General features: G+C 41.1%; 1 protein-coding gene across 2 annotated transcripts in view; it reads left to right on the top strand.

The window, feature by feature from the left end:
- Fam20b (FAM20B glycosaminoglycan xylosylkinase) overlaps positions 1–11,818 on the top strand; it is a 48,813-nt gene extending 36,995 nt beyond the window's left edge. For both annotated transcript variants that reach the window (XM_026388452.2, XM_026388453.2), the window contains exons 5-8: positions 562–733; positions 5,090–5,281; positions 8,121–8,180; positions 10,123–11,818. In XM_026388452.2, coding sequence (XP_026244237.1) covers positions 562–733; positions 5,090–5,281; positions 8,121–8,180; positions 10,123–10,354 — 656 coding nt within the window. In that variant the 3' untranslated portion in view covers positions 10,355–11,818. The remainder of the gene's footprint in view (positions 1–561; positions 734–5,089; positions 5,282–8,120; positions 8,181–10,122) is intronic.
- The last annotated feature ends 2,491 nt before the right edge of the window (positions 11,819–14,309 follow it).

The following is a 14,309-nucleotide window of genomic DNA, read 5'->3' as shown; positions in this document are numbered from 1 at the left end:
TACTGTCATGTATAACTACAAAGAACAAAAAAAAATTTTAATTAGTTCAGGAAAATAATAAGGAGGTATTTGACTCTTGGGAGTGAAACTAGGTAAAAGGAACAGGATGAAAGGGAGAGGAGCGGGTTGAGGGAGAAGCTTGGTTTGTTTGTTTGGTACTAGGGATTGAACCCAGGGATGCTTTACCACTGAGCTATATCCCCAGTTCTTCCCCAGTCCTGCTTATATTTTTATTTGGAGACAGGATGTCACCAAGTTGCTGAGGCTGGCCTAAAACTTGTTATCCTCCTGCCTCGGTCTCTCAAGTTGCTAGGATTACAGACAGGTGTGCGCTGCTACACCAGATGGCAGTTTACCTTTTAGTATAAATCCTTCTGGACCTTGTAAAGTTTTATACCATATGCTTTTCTTATCTATTCAAAAAAAATGTGTAAAATATATTAAGTTCAGGATCTTTGCTGTCTGTGTCCTCTCAGCTGATTTTTTCCCCCATTATTTAGGGAAGAATTTAGAATCTTTTGTTTTTTCCTTAAGTGTATATGACTCCTTTCTGTCCTTTAGGAAACAATACTTGTTTCTATGGAAAGTGCTATTACTGCCGAGAAACAGAGCCAGCTTGTGCAGATGGAGACACAATGGAGGGATCTGTCACGCTTTGGCTTCCAGATGTGTGGCCTCTGCAGAAACACCGACACCCCTGGGGAAGGACTTACCGAGAAGGCAAATTGGCCAGGTAAATGCTTCTCTGAGCCACAGCTTAATTCTCCCCTGTGCCTGGCCAGGTGCCAATCCTGCATAGGAGCCAGTCATTCTGTCCAAGAGTTTTAAAAAAAAGAAGAAGAACTGTCAGGTTAAGGGCAGAAGGCAATGACAGTGTTTCAATAATAGCTTGTGTCCTTATGACAAAAACCTGAGATAAATCAACAGTTAAAAGAAGGAAAGGTGTATTTTGGCCCTTATTTTAAATATTTCTGTTACTTTTTATATAGATCATAATTATTCATGGTTACTTGGCCACATTGCTTTGGGCCTGTGGTGGCACAGTACCTCATATTAAAAGTAGATGGCAGGAGAGAACACTCACCTCAAGGAAACCCAGAAGCAAAGGGGGCCGGAAGGCTGGGGTCCCAATGGCTCTTCCAGTGCACACCCTCAGTGGCTTAACTTCTCGGCCCCATCCCCTACAGGTTATACCACCTCCCAGTAGCTCTACACGTTGGCAACCAAACCTTCAACACATGGCCTTTGGGGAACATTTGAGATCCAAACTATAACATTCTTCTCCTGGCCCTGAAAGGCTGTGTCCATCTCACGGTGAAAAGTGCATTCAGTCCATTTCCAGGAATCCCTGAAGTCTTAACTATTTTAGCATTGCTGAAAAGCCCAAGTCCAAAGTCTGTCTGAGATTCAAGGCAAATTCTTAGCTTAAAAAAAAACAAGTAATACACTTCCAGATCAGTGGCACAGAGTAAACATTTCCATTCTAAAAGAGAGAAATAGAAAAATAACAAGAAGGAATCAGAACAAAGCATGACCAAACTCCCAGCAGCACAAACATTAAGTTGTTTAGCTCCATGACTGGCATCTGGGGCACACAGTGGCATGAGGTGTAGCTTCAATAGACTTGGGCAGCCCCACCCTTACAGCTTTGCCGCACAGCCCACCTGGCCTCTCTTCAAAGCATGATCATTGCCTTCAGCTTCAGCAGGCATTCCCTATTCCTGGTATCTTTGCCTTCCCCACCCCATTTTTTTTGCCAAAGTGTTTTGCTGTTTACTGTAGTAAAGTACAACAAATAATGTACAGACTGTGAAAAACATAATGGAGCCAACAAACATCCATCCCCCCTCCCCCGCAGCCAGTACAACAAAACAAAGCAAACTAGAACATTTTCTTTTTTAAGATTTTAAGCAAGTGAGATAATGTGTCATTGTCAGGTGACTATAAAAGGCAGAAAATGGCCATCAAGCAGCAATGGATCCTTATAGAAGTACAATAAGCAGAAATATAAACATTTTAATTGGTATAGACCCCCAAATATCTCATAGTACTAGAATCACCAGGAGCTGAAGGTGTAGCTCAGTGGCACAGCATGTGCCATGCATGAGACCCGAGTTCAATCCCCAGCACTACAAATAAACAAAAATAATCTTGGGCTGAGAATGTGGCTCAGTGGCACAGCACTTGCCTAGCATGTGTGAGGCCCTGGGTTTGATCCCTAGCACCATAAAATAAAGTTTAAAAAGAACTGGAATCACCATACTAATACATATTTTAGTACCTATTCAGAAAGCAGCAGAACACAAGTCTATAAGAACACTAGGTCACCTTTCCCATCGCTTTCTTTTGCAGGCACGCTTTGAAGTAACTATTACACAACATCATGGCAGTTTAGCAACTCTTAGTCTTTTTGTATAGATCATAATTATTCATCAGAAGTAAATACTAGAAGAAATTTGAGGCTTCAATATAATTACCATGAGAAACATGGAAATTATTTTCTTATATGTTTTGAAAAGGGCAAAAGCTTCTTTCTGTTGTGCTGATCTTTCCCCAAATATCCATACCAGCCACTGAGTTGAGTGGTAGAATCCTGGGCCTCAGGCTTCAGTGGATACACTCCAGAACAGAGAAAGAGTAAGCAATTGGCCATATTACAGAAGGACTTAGTATTATTTTTTTTTTTTTTTTTTTACTTTTCAGAAGCATTCCAGTATTGTCTCTTCAGCTTTACCATGTGCTTGACAAAGCTTGCAATTCTGGCATTTTAATAACCTGTACCTACAACAAATCGTGGAATTATGCCCCCCACATTGTCATACAGAAATGCCATTGTGTGAACATGAACTTTCCACATAATTTAAGACAAGTGCCTCTAGGGTGAGAGCCTGCTATAGACTGAGAGCCAACATTTGGCCACAAGTTTCAAGGAAAAAAATGTTTTGGGGGCAGGGAATTAAATCAAATGAAAACAAGAGCAGATCCCAAACCTCATAATTTATTTTACCTAAACAAAACAATCTGGCCCAATTTATACTCTAGGTTCATCACTGCAGATACAGTTTTGTGCTGCACTTAAAGTGCAACAGAGAGGAAGATCATTTTGGTGATTCTCCATGGCTTTTACAGACTCCTTTGTGATAAGCATGGTTATCCATTCACCGTTCAGTAGCAAAGGCAAGGACAATGGCATGGTGTAAGGGTGGTCCTTCTGAAGGCCATGCCTCCCATCAGCTGCTAGAACATCTCAAAGGCATCTGTATCTTCCATCTCCGGCTGAGCTGAAGTGTCATTCATTGCTTGCTTATCAAACCTGAATGTAACCAGACTTATTGACAGGTCTTTTCACAGGCCTTCATCAGCTTGCTCAACAGGCGTGTGCCTCTTGGTCTTGAACTGTGCCACTGAGCCACCCTCCCCCACCACTTTCAGGTTCATGTGTCATTCTCCATCTTCACTCCCTCCTTGGGCTTCTCCAACATGGCTTGGCGGCAGTGGAAGAGACGGCATGAAGCTCATGGGTCTTAGTCCCACCATTCTCTTGCTTATTCCTGGCATCTCTAATTTCCTGGGGTCTCCATTGAAGCTTCAGTTTCACTCTCATACCTTTGTGTATTCCCCTCTCAGGCTGTCCTTTGAAATTTGACTGTAACCCCCCAACTCTTAGATTCTGCATGCCTGCAAAATCAGAATCACTTACATGACACCACAGTCTGCCACTGCTCGAGCATTAGCCAGACCCACTTGATCTGTAGTTGCAGTGGCCTCTAAGTGCTTTGATGGCTGAACACAGAATGTTAGGGAAACAATTCCTTAGGCCCTGTGTGAGCAGGGAGCCCCAGCCCCAGCGGTCTCTTCTCAAATGAAAGGTTTATACTTTTTCATCCTTTTGTACCTGTGATTATTGGGGTCTGGCTGATTCCATCTTTTATATTCTTCAGGTACAAAGTACTTGGCTTCTTTTTAATGGCACTGATGTCTTCAGCATCTATACCCTCCTTGGCCTGCACTTTACACACTTTTCTGGACAAACTGCAAAATTAAGAAATCTTTTCTCTGCTTTTGGCTACCAGTTCTCACAGTAAAATTGGCTAAAAGCAGCCTGTAATGCCCATACTGCTCTCTAAATGCTTTGCTGCCTTGAAGTTTCCTTTGCCAGATAAACTAGTCTGTCACTTTGAACCCAGCTTCACACAAAGTCTTAGAGAATGAACAAAATGTAGACAAAGTTTTTACCAAAACAAGTGGCTTCTAGTCCAATTCCCAATACAGTCCTCGTTTCCCTCTGAAACCTTTACTTTCCTTTTGTCTGTCAACATTCTAGTCTTGTGAGTTTCTACCAGAATCTCCCATTAATCCCTGCTTTCAGCATTCCAAACTTTCTCTAGCCTGCTTCTCACACTTTTCTAAACTCCTCTTGCAAACCAATTCCAAAGGTTTCTAAACCCCATCATAAGGTGTAGTCACAGCAGCGACCCTACTTCTTGGTATCAGCTCTCTGTGTTAGTTTTCTTTCTTTCTTTTATTTTTTAAATATTTTTTTAGTCGTTGGCAAATCTTTATTTTATTTATTTATATGTGGTGCTGAGAATTGAACCCAGGGCTTACACATGCCAGACAAGCCCTCCACCACTGAGCCACAACCCCAGCCCCTCCGTGTTAGTTTTCAGTCACTGTGACAAAATACCTAAGATAACAACTTGGAAAGAGGAGAAATTTATTCTGGCTTACAGTTTCAGAGCCATGATTCCATGCCATGGTTGCAGTTTCAGAGAGCATGGTTGGTTGGCTCCATTGCTTTTGGAACTGTGGGGAGGCAGAACATCATGATGGGGAGTGAGTTGTAGAGGAAAACTGCTCACCTCATGGTAGCTGGGAAGCAAAAGAGTAAAAGGAGCTAGAGCCTCGACATCTCCTTTAAAGGCACACCCCTGATGCCCTGGCTTCCTTCCACCAGGCTCTGCCTCCTGATAGTGTCACAGACTGGTAACCAAGCTTTCAATACATGGCCTTTGGGGGACATTTAAGATGATAACAGCCAGATACATTGTTGGTACTCAGTAATTCTTGTGATGCTGCTTGCCATCAGGTGGGAGTATGATGAGAGCTACTGTGATGCTGTGAAGAAAACATCCCCATATGACTCAGGCCCACGCCTCTTGGACATCATTGACACCTCTGTCTTTGATTACCTGATTGGCAATGCTGACCGCCATCACTATGAGAGCTTTCAGGATGATGAAGGCGCTAGTATGCTCATCCTTCTTGATAATGCCAAAAGGTAAGGCCAGCAGGACTATCTTTTGTTCATTTCCAAGCATAAAAGGATATTTTCAAGCATATTGTGTTAGCTTTCCATCACTGTGACAGGCACTTGAGATAAATCAACTTCAGAGGAGGAAAAATCTATTTTTGCTCATGGTTTCAGAAAGGTTTGCTGGCTCTGTTGCTTTTGAGCCTGTGATGAGATAGAGCATTGTGGTGGGATCACATGTTGGAAAGAAGGTGCTTGTGACAGCTAGGAAGCAAAGAAACATAGAAAGGGGCTGGGGTCCCAATGTTGACCTCACTTCCTTCCATTACACCCTACCTCCTAATGCTCCTGACTCTCCAGCAGTGCTACAGGCCAGTTGGCATTCCTTTAGCATATGCACCCTTGCAGGCCACCTAGTCAGCTATTTTTGAAAAAATACTGGAGATAATTTAAAAGAGATAGGATTATTTTGGCTCACGGTATCATTCAGTCTTCATTCCTTCAGAACCTGTGGAGAGGCAGAACATCATGGGGAACCTGTGGTGGAGGGTAGCTGCTAACCTCACGGTATCTGGGAGGGAGGGAGTGACAGTCGGACAAGCACTGGTAACATCTCCAGTGACTACTTCCTTCAGCTGGGCCCCACCTCCTGAAGTTTTTATCACCTCCCAGGAGGACCACCAGCTAAACCGAGCCTTCAACCAGTGAGTTTTGGGGGAACATTTCAGATCCAACTATAGCTGGTGTCCTGGAAAATATCCAGAAGACAATTGATAAACACTGTCCTTCCCTACACCCTCAGGACTTTAAAAAATGGAAATTGTGGTCCTCTTCACAGACAATTGGAAGTCAAGGTTATTCATTTGTCATTACCTGCATCATTCTTTCTTGGTTACGATGTTTATAGAATATCAAATCTGAGAAATGCAGTTCTACTAGAAAGTGAAATGTATTTACTATTAAATTCTATCCCAAGGTTTGTGCAATTTAAAAATTTATTTGATAGGATATTTTTATATTTTTGTGGCTAGCTAGGTCCAGGCTTTTGCTGTTACGAGGGGAAGAGTAATTGCATGGCGTTGATATATAAAGACAGATGACTTTTGTCTTGAATAAAACAAATTTATTCATTTTGAATAAATAGAATGTCCTTATTTTTATTTTTATTTTTTAGGCCTAAGCTCTTTGGAGAGCACATTGTATTTTCATTTTGTACACTGGATGTATTTTCCATGGTGGCTGGCTCAGTACCATACTTTTAGTTACATTTAATAAGTAGTAAATAGAAAGCTTCCTTGGAGCCCAGAATTGTCCAGAGTAGGCCATTTTTTTAAAAATCCATTTTGAAAAAATCCCACTGGATGCTGGGAATAAGCTGAGACGTGGCTGCTCGGCAGAGTGCTTGGCCAGCATTTGCCAATGACACTAGCTCTTATGTTGAACAACAGGTACCTCATGCTCCTTGAAAATGGTGACAGCTACCCAAGTGAAAGGCCAGCAGACACTGCCTTACCCTGTAAACCTATCACAGCAAAGCAAGTAGTGACCAGGGCTGTCTATATTTGAAAAATCTTTGTTCTTACTTGTAAAAATGATTGTTTGGGGGCTGGGGTTGTAGCTCAGTGATAGAGCACTTGCCTCATGTGGAAGGCACTGGATTCAATCCTCAGCACCACATAAAAATAAAAAAATGTATTGTGTCCAGATGTACAACTAAAAAAAATATTTTTTAAAAATGAACATTTTGTTAAAAAGATCTTATGCTTAGTGGTTAAGCACCCCTTGGTTCAACCCCCAGTAGCCCTCCAAAAGTCATATGTATTACAATGCATGTGCTTGATATATATCAGAGCAATTCCTTAGTCCATTTGAGCTGCTATAACAAAATACCTTATATCTCTTAATTTATAAGTAGCAGAAATGTATTATTCACTGTTCTGGAGGTTGGGAAGTCCAAGAACAAGGTGCCCCAGATTTGGTGTCTGGTATGAGCCGGACTTAATAGCTGGTGCCTTCTGTGTGTCCTCATGGGTAGAAGAGGTGAATAAGCTCCCCAGACCTTTTGTATGAAGGCATGGATCCATTCATGAGATTCCCATTAATCACAAAGGACCCCCTCTTGCATTGGGCGTTAGGTATCACTGAGTTTAGAAGACAAAACATTTTACCTTTGTAGCTGCTATTCCTTTTATTATTGGAAGGCCTGCACTGTACTGTGGATGGGTTGTCTCTCCATTTGTTAAGGTGAGCTGGGGAAAGAGTAAAAGGTTGCCAGTTTTTCCAGCATCAGCTCTCCTTTCCTAACTCTGAATTCCTGCTAATACCATTTTTATGTCTGCCCCGAGTCAGTACTTTCTGAGCCTCTGGGAGCCATTTTCCAGTTTGAAGCTATCCATATACTTACTTGTGGGGAATAGGGTATTGGTGATTTTGGAGTAGGACAAATGTTAACTTCTTTTTACCAGTAATGGCCATCTGCCTGTTTGAGGGAACCTAATATGAGCAGCCTTTATGCTCTCGCCACCCTTTAAAAGCTTTGCAAGTAGGGGTTTTCACATCCTCCCTTTGGTCTGTGACCTCCATGCTGTGTTACCATGGTTATGATCCAGCACCTTGCAGTGTGTTGGCAGGAAAAAGTATCCTTGTAAATGAGTTTATTTGTCGTTTCCTACTTTGGTACAGGCTGTTACGGATCCTTGTCTAATTGGTCACACCCTACTTCTTTTTAATTTAAGTGATTTGAGTTGCTGGAGCATGAAATTATCTAGAGTAACATTTGGATTTCTTATAAAATTTGCTGATGCTTTGAACCTAAGAAGAGAACTAGTATTTCTGCCTTATTCACTCAGTTTTCTTTAATTTTCAGCTTTGGGAACCCCTCGCTGGATGAGAGAAGCATCCTTGCCCCTCTCTATCAGTGCTGCATGTAAGTTACACTAGCACATGGTGTCTGTGGTGCCTTCCCTTCCAGGCTCTCAGAACCGTGAACCTGTTTTCTTGGCCTTAAAACTTCCTGCTCCCTGAGCAGTGATTTTCATACTTTTTCAGTCCAGAACCCTAGAAGATCCTGAGATGAGGGTCAGGGAATGGCAGATGGGAAGCTCTTATGCTCTGGGCATTTGTGGCATAATTCGAGTAAGTAAACTGGCCAGCGTCTGAGCTTGACAGTCCCTCTGTGCTTAGTGCAGAGATTGATTTTCTTACTTTTCTAATTAGTTGCAGAGCAGGCTGCATCTTGCCTACTGCCTACCTAGTGAATTCCACTTCACACAGAGGGTGGAAAGAAGTTTCCTTCTGAGATAAATAAAAGATCCTCTTTGGGATTGGGGTTATGGTTCAGCGGTAGAGTGCTTGCCTAGCACGCACGAGGCCCTGGGTTCAATCCTCAGCACCATATAAAAATAAATTAGATAAAGGTATTGCTTTCGACTATAACTAAAAAAAAAATAAATAAATAATGGAAGGCCTGCACTGTACTGTGGATGGGTTGTCTCTCCTTTTGTTAAGGTGAGCTGGGGAAAGAGTAAAAGGTTGCCAATTTTTCCAGCATCAGCTCTCCTTTCCTAACTCTGAATTCCTGCTAATACCATTTTTATGTCTGCCCCGAGTCAGTACTTTCTGAGCCTCTGGGAGCCATTTTCCAGTTTGAAGCTGTCCATATACTTACTTTGGGGAATAGGGTATTGGTGATTTTGGAGAGAAAATTTCTATTTTTTTAAAAAAGATCTTCCTTGGGTTGGGGATGTAGCTCAAGTGGTAGCGTGCTCACCTGGCATGCGTGAAGCGCTGGGTTCGATTCTCAGCACCACATAAAAACCACCTAAAACTAAAAAATAAATTAAAAAAAAGATATTCCTTAATTGGTGGCTTACTCTGTTGTATGCTTCTATTAACAGAATATCACAGATTGGGTAATTTATAATAAACAGAAATGTATTGGCTCACAGTTCTGGAAGCTGAGAAGTCCAGTGTCAGAGCACTGGCATCTGGTAAGGGCCTTCTTGCTGTGTCTTCATATGGTGAAGGCAGAAAGGCAATGAGAGGAGAGGGCCACCTTTTATAGCAGATAAGAAAGCTCTGCCCTCACAGCCTGATCACCTCTTAAAAGGTCTCAACTCCTAATACTTTAACAGTGACAGTTCAGCTTTCAGCGTGCGTTTCAGAAGGAATAAACATTGAAACCATAGAAGTTGGGCTGGGGTTGTGGGCACAGGTGGAGTGCTTGTCTAGCATGTCCTCAGCACCACATAAAAATAAATAAAAGTCTGTCAACAACTAAAAAAAAAAAATCATAGTAGTTGGTGAGATAATTAAGGAAAGTAGGTATCCTTAAAATAATTTTTTTTCTATTCATATTATTGTGAAACTTTTAAAATTAAAAGAAGGAAATTTAAAAGATCAATGAACATTTAAAGATAATTTTCTTAACACTGTAACACTATACGCTTCTAAGCATATAGTCTTAATAATTCTCATAACACACATGTTTTTTCTCCCCACAGACTTGGAGATATAAGTCTCCCCACCCACATATAAACATTTTTCCATGCTATTAAATTTTCAAAGCTGCCTAGTATTTCTTAGAATGATTGAGCAATAATTAACTATTTCCCAGTTGTTGGACATTCAGATTGGTTCACATTTTCCTGTTACAAATAGCACTGCAGTAAACACGTGTAAAAAGCCAACATGTAATGTGGCTTACTGCTAACGTAGAAGTAATTCCAAAACAGAAGTGATTTCTTTTTTGTTGTTTTAGTTAAAATATTATACATAATTTTTTTCTTTTACTTTTGCTGCCAAGCAAGATAACTCCATTTGACAGTGAGAGGTTTTTATGTAATTGGTTCTAAAACTTTTTCTTCCAGCATTAGGGTTTCCACCTGGAACAGACTGAACTACCTAAAGAATGGAGTGCTAAAGTCTGCCTTAAAATCTGCCATGGCCCATGATCCCATCTCCCCCGTGCTCTCTGATCCTCACCTGGACGCTGTGGACCAGCGGCTCCTGAATGTCCTGGCCACCGTGAAGCAGTGCACTGACCAGTTTGGGATGGACACTGTGCTGGTAGAAGACAGGATGCCTCTGTCCCACTTGTAACTGTCAACAGAAAATAAGTGAAACTTATTTTTACAAAGATAGAGAAACAGCACAATCAATTCCAAATGGTATGAGATGGCTTTGGAAGTGGCCAGCAGCAAGTTCTGGTGGTGGAGGACAGGGTGGCCTTGGGCGTCTTTGTTTTTCTCTGTAGTGGAAGCAAAAGCAAAGACCACAAGTGTCAGAGCTCGGGATGTTCCTGCAGAAACACCTTCCAGCGTCCTCGGCAGTTGCCCATTTCTAGCAGTGGTCATCAGCATTGGTCAGTCTGTGTTCCCATACCAAAGGACAAACAGGTGTGACATTTGGATAAGTGAATGCTGGGATTGCTTCCAGAGTGTGTGTTTTGAGGAGAACCTTGCAGTCCTTTCTCCACACCTGTGAATTTTGTGGAAATACTTTAAGATCTCTTGTGTCTTTTTTACCAAGACTAGTCTAATTTGAAAGCTTACTGCCTCCTACGGAGTGGCGGCAAATAAAACTTTGTCTGTTGAGCCAAAATAGCATTCTCTGTTGGAGGGGATATGTTTTTAAGATAAAATTGAAGGGAAGGGCAAAATCGGAAAGAAGTTCAGGTTTTTGAGCAATTGGGTAGTATGGTTTTGATGATCTTAACGGAGGGAAGTAGAGAGACACCTGGTAGAACCAGAATCTGGAAGATGACAGGTTTCCCTGTATTTAAGTTCTTAGGTGTGTAGAAAGCAAATATGACTTTTACCTAGGTAAAATCTGCATTCCCACGATTGTGTCCAAATTAACAACAACAACAAAAAAGTCTCTAGAGAAAATTATTTTACAACTCAAACATGACTCTTTATGGAGAATTTTATTTTCCTCTTTTGCCTAAAGCAGCTGGCAGATCCTTTCCAAATTAACAAAGCTAACTGAAATAACACCTTGAATAAGTTAGGCAGCCTGTGATCTCTGTCGTCTTCACTTCTTTCTTGAAATGAATTTCCACCACGGCCTTTAAGGCATTTGGTCATTGAAATTGATGTTTTTGTGAGAAAAGGCAGCTCTTCTGCAGAGGACAGTGTACACCCTGGTGGTGGCTGGACAGAGCTGTGACTTGGGCCACGCAAAAGACTGGAATCAAAAAACTAAGCCTTCTGAGCCTTGAAACTAAGGAGGTTGACAGAAGGAGCCTGAAGATTTTGGTTTATATCAAATCCTGATTTCATTGCTTAGTCTCATTTGGATTTTTTAACCCATGATGTATAATCTCCTCTTGGCACTCTCAATTCAGACTGTTGAAATGCAGATTCTGGAGTGTCCACAACTATAGAAAATTAATCGAGCAGAGTGGGGCAGGCCTGGGACACTCAAGCTTCTGTGCATTCAGAGACCAGTGCCCTGCTGCATCTTGACCAGATGCTGTTGAAGTTTTGTACTGCTGCCAAGCATACACTAATATTTAAACAGAGTGGTTGAACACATTTCATGACAGCCATTGGAGACCAATTTTGGGTGACCAAAAACAGCTTTCAAATTTATGCCCATTTTCTCACACTGAAAGATAACTGGGTACTTGTAAGTACTTTAAAATGACATGGAATTAGGAAACTTTTATGCTTTTTATATATATCTTGAGGTGGTTATAAGAATAGACCAAGTTTTTTAAAAGGGTATTGATTTAAGAGGACAGATGTTAGCAAACAACGCTGAAATAGTGTTGACAAATCCCAGTTGTAAGACCACTTGCTGTGTGTGCCCAGGAACTTCACAGTCCACCTTGGTTGGTGCTTAACCTCAAACTTTTAAGAGCCAATAGAAAGGACACCAGTCTGCTCTGCTGTACTCTGCTCATGAGTGTTCATGGAACTAAATTGTGGATTAGTGTTCTTTTCAAGTATATGCTGCCTTTGGTGTACAACAAAGAGATGAATAAGAATTGTTCTCAGAACAGGAAATTTATTCATAACATCAAAGGCAGAAGATTCTGCTAAGGGAAAAAACAGGAGGGAAAGCTTTTTTGGCAAATGTTCTATCTGACACATGCCTGTATTCCTAGCTACTCACAAGACTGAGGCAGGAGGATCATAAGTTCAAGGCCAGCCTCAGCAACTTAGGGAGACCCTGTATCAAAATAAAAACAGCAGAGAATGTTGTTGAGTGGAAGGGTGCCACTGGGTTCAATCCCCAGTACTGTGCAAAAAAAAATCTCGTGCTTTCTTCAGAGCATTTGTAGAAATTGTACCATTTCATTCTTTTCAAACTCATGATCTTAAAATGTGTTCAGAGCCATAGAGGTCAGAATTAGTACTGAGCTGAAAGAGTGGTATGACATGCTGAGAACATAAATTTATGTTCTAAGTTAGAATTGGATTAAGCTGGAAAAGTGTGTTTAGGTCAATCTTAGAAAAAAATCACCATAATCTTATAGCCCTAAAACACAAATGCTATGTTCTGTTTAAAAAAGATCTTTTTAAAAGTTTTGTAACACTGGCCTCCTTGGGTTTGTTATTAGAATCTGGGGCTATTGCAGTCGAACCATTGGAAGGTTTTTGTCAGCTCTAAGTTACGTATGCCCACTGAACATCTAGATAGATGCAGATATATTTAATACTATAAAAATAGGAAAATCAGAACTGATTGTCATTTTTGCTCTCCTCCTCTCCTCCCACTCCTTAAAAATATGTTTTCCAAAGTTTGTAGAAATTTGGGCATATAGTTTTCATTTTTAAACTGTTCTTTAATGATATAAGACTGAATTGTGATTTGGCAGGAAAGGTATAAATAATTCTCTGTGTAAAAAAAATAACATTGTTGAATATAGTTTAAGGCATTTCTCCCTATTGGCATTCAGGGTTAATATGTCAGATGAAATGCAAGAAGAAAATGGGGAAAGTCAATCCTGTACAAGCCAATTTTTTAATGTCACTTGAAGGCAGCATTTTCTTCCACAGAAATCCATCTTTTCTTTAAAAAAGAAAAAAGCACTTTGGCCTTTCATTCCCTTGCACTGTATTCCCCCAGCCTCCCTTCCCAGTCTTCCCTGTATCTATTCTCTTTGCCAAGTAACTGATCACCCTTTGGGGATGGTAATGCCTCCCTTGGTGAGTTGTCTTGTGCAAGCGGTCCTGTGATCTTGAGCTTCAGGAAACATGGGTGAAGTTGTTTGTATTGATAGTCACATAATTCTAGCAAGGAAAATGTATTTATTTTGACACAGGAAAACACTGGCTTACATTGCGGAAGGACTTGAAGTTTATAAAATGTTTTCTTCTCAGTCTCTGTGCGTGGACCTTCAGTAATACATAGACCATCCGTTCTGCACACACCTGCCAGGCAGGCCTGGTAAGCCAGTTGGGGACACTTGTCCCCGGGAAGCTTGCTTGGGGTTGGGAGGTGGGGGCTGGGGCAGCTTTTCTCCCTTCCACTCTTTCAGTCTGGGCGAGAATAGGGTTTGGGTACTGTACTGAAACAGAACATTGGGGGAAACAAAATATTACTCGGAAGCTAATTTATTTGCTTAAAAGGAGGTGTAAGAATCATCACCCTCATGTTTGATCTGCCAAGGATTTCCTCTCAGAGCTGTTGCACAAATAGAGGATGTGCTTGGTAAGACACCACACAATACAACTAATGTGTTCTATGGGTTTTGATGCTGAAAATAAAAGATTTTAATAAATATTGGGGTATCATCTTTTCCTATGAATCTCTTTTCCTGACTTTCAGGATTTTACCAGTGTTTTCTATTCCAGTTTCCTCCTTGTTTTTGGCGAATAGATTCTATCTTTTGCCCCCACTTAAACTTCCACAGGATTACTTCACAGCATCTTATGGATAAGACCTTTGAATTTCCTTACTAATCTAAAGGTCCCTACAGTTGTAACTATACCAAGTTTCTCATAGAATCATTTATCGTCGGGTCAGGCATGGTGGCATATGCCTGTAATCCCAGCCACTGAGGCTGGAGGATGGCAGGTTCAAAGCCAGCCTCAGCAACTTATCA

This window comes from Urocitellus parryii, chromosome 9 (genome assembly GCF_045843805.1).
Source record: "Urocitellus parryii isolate mUroPar1 chromosome 9, mUroPar1.hap1, whole genome shotgun sequence".
Classification (NCBI taxonomy): domain Eukaryota; kingdom Metazoa; phylum Chordata; class Mammalia; order Rodentia; family Sciuridae; genus Urocitellus; species Urocitellus parryii.
The sequence above is the reverse complement of the archived record's forward strand: the minus strand, read 5'-3'. Positions and strand labels throughout refer to the sequence as shown.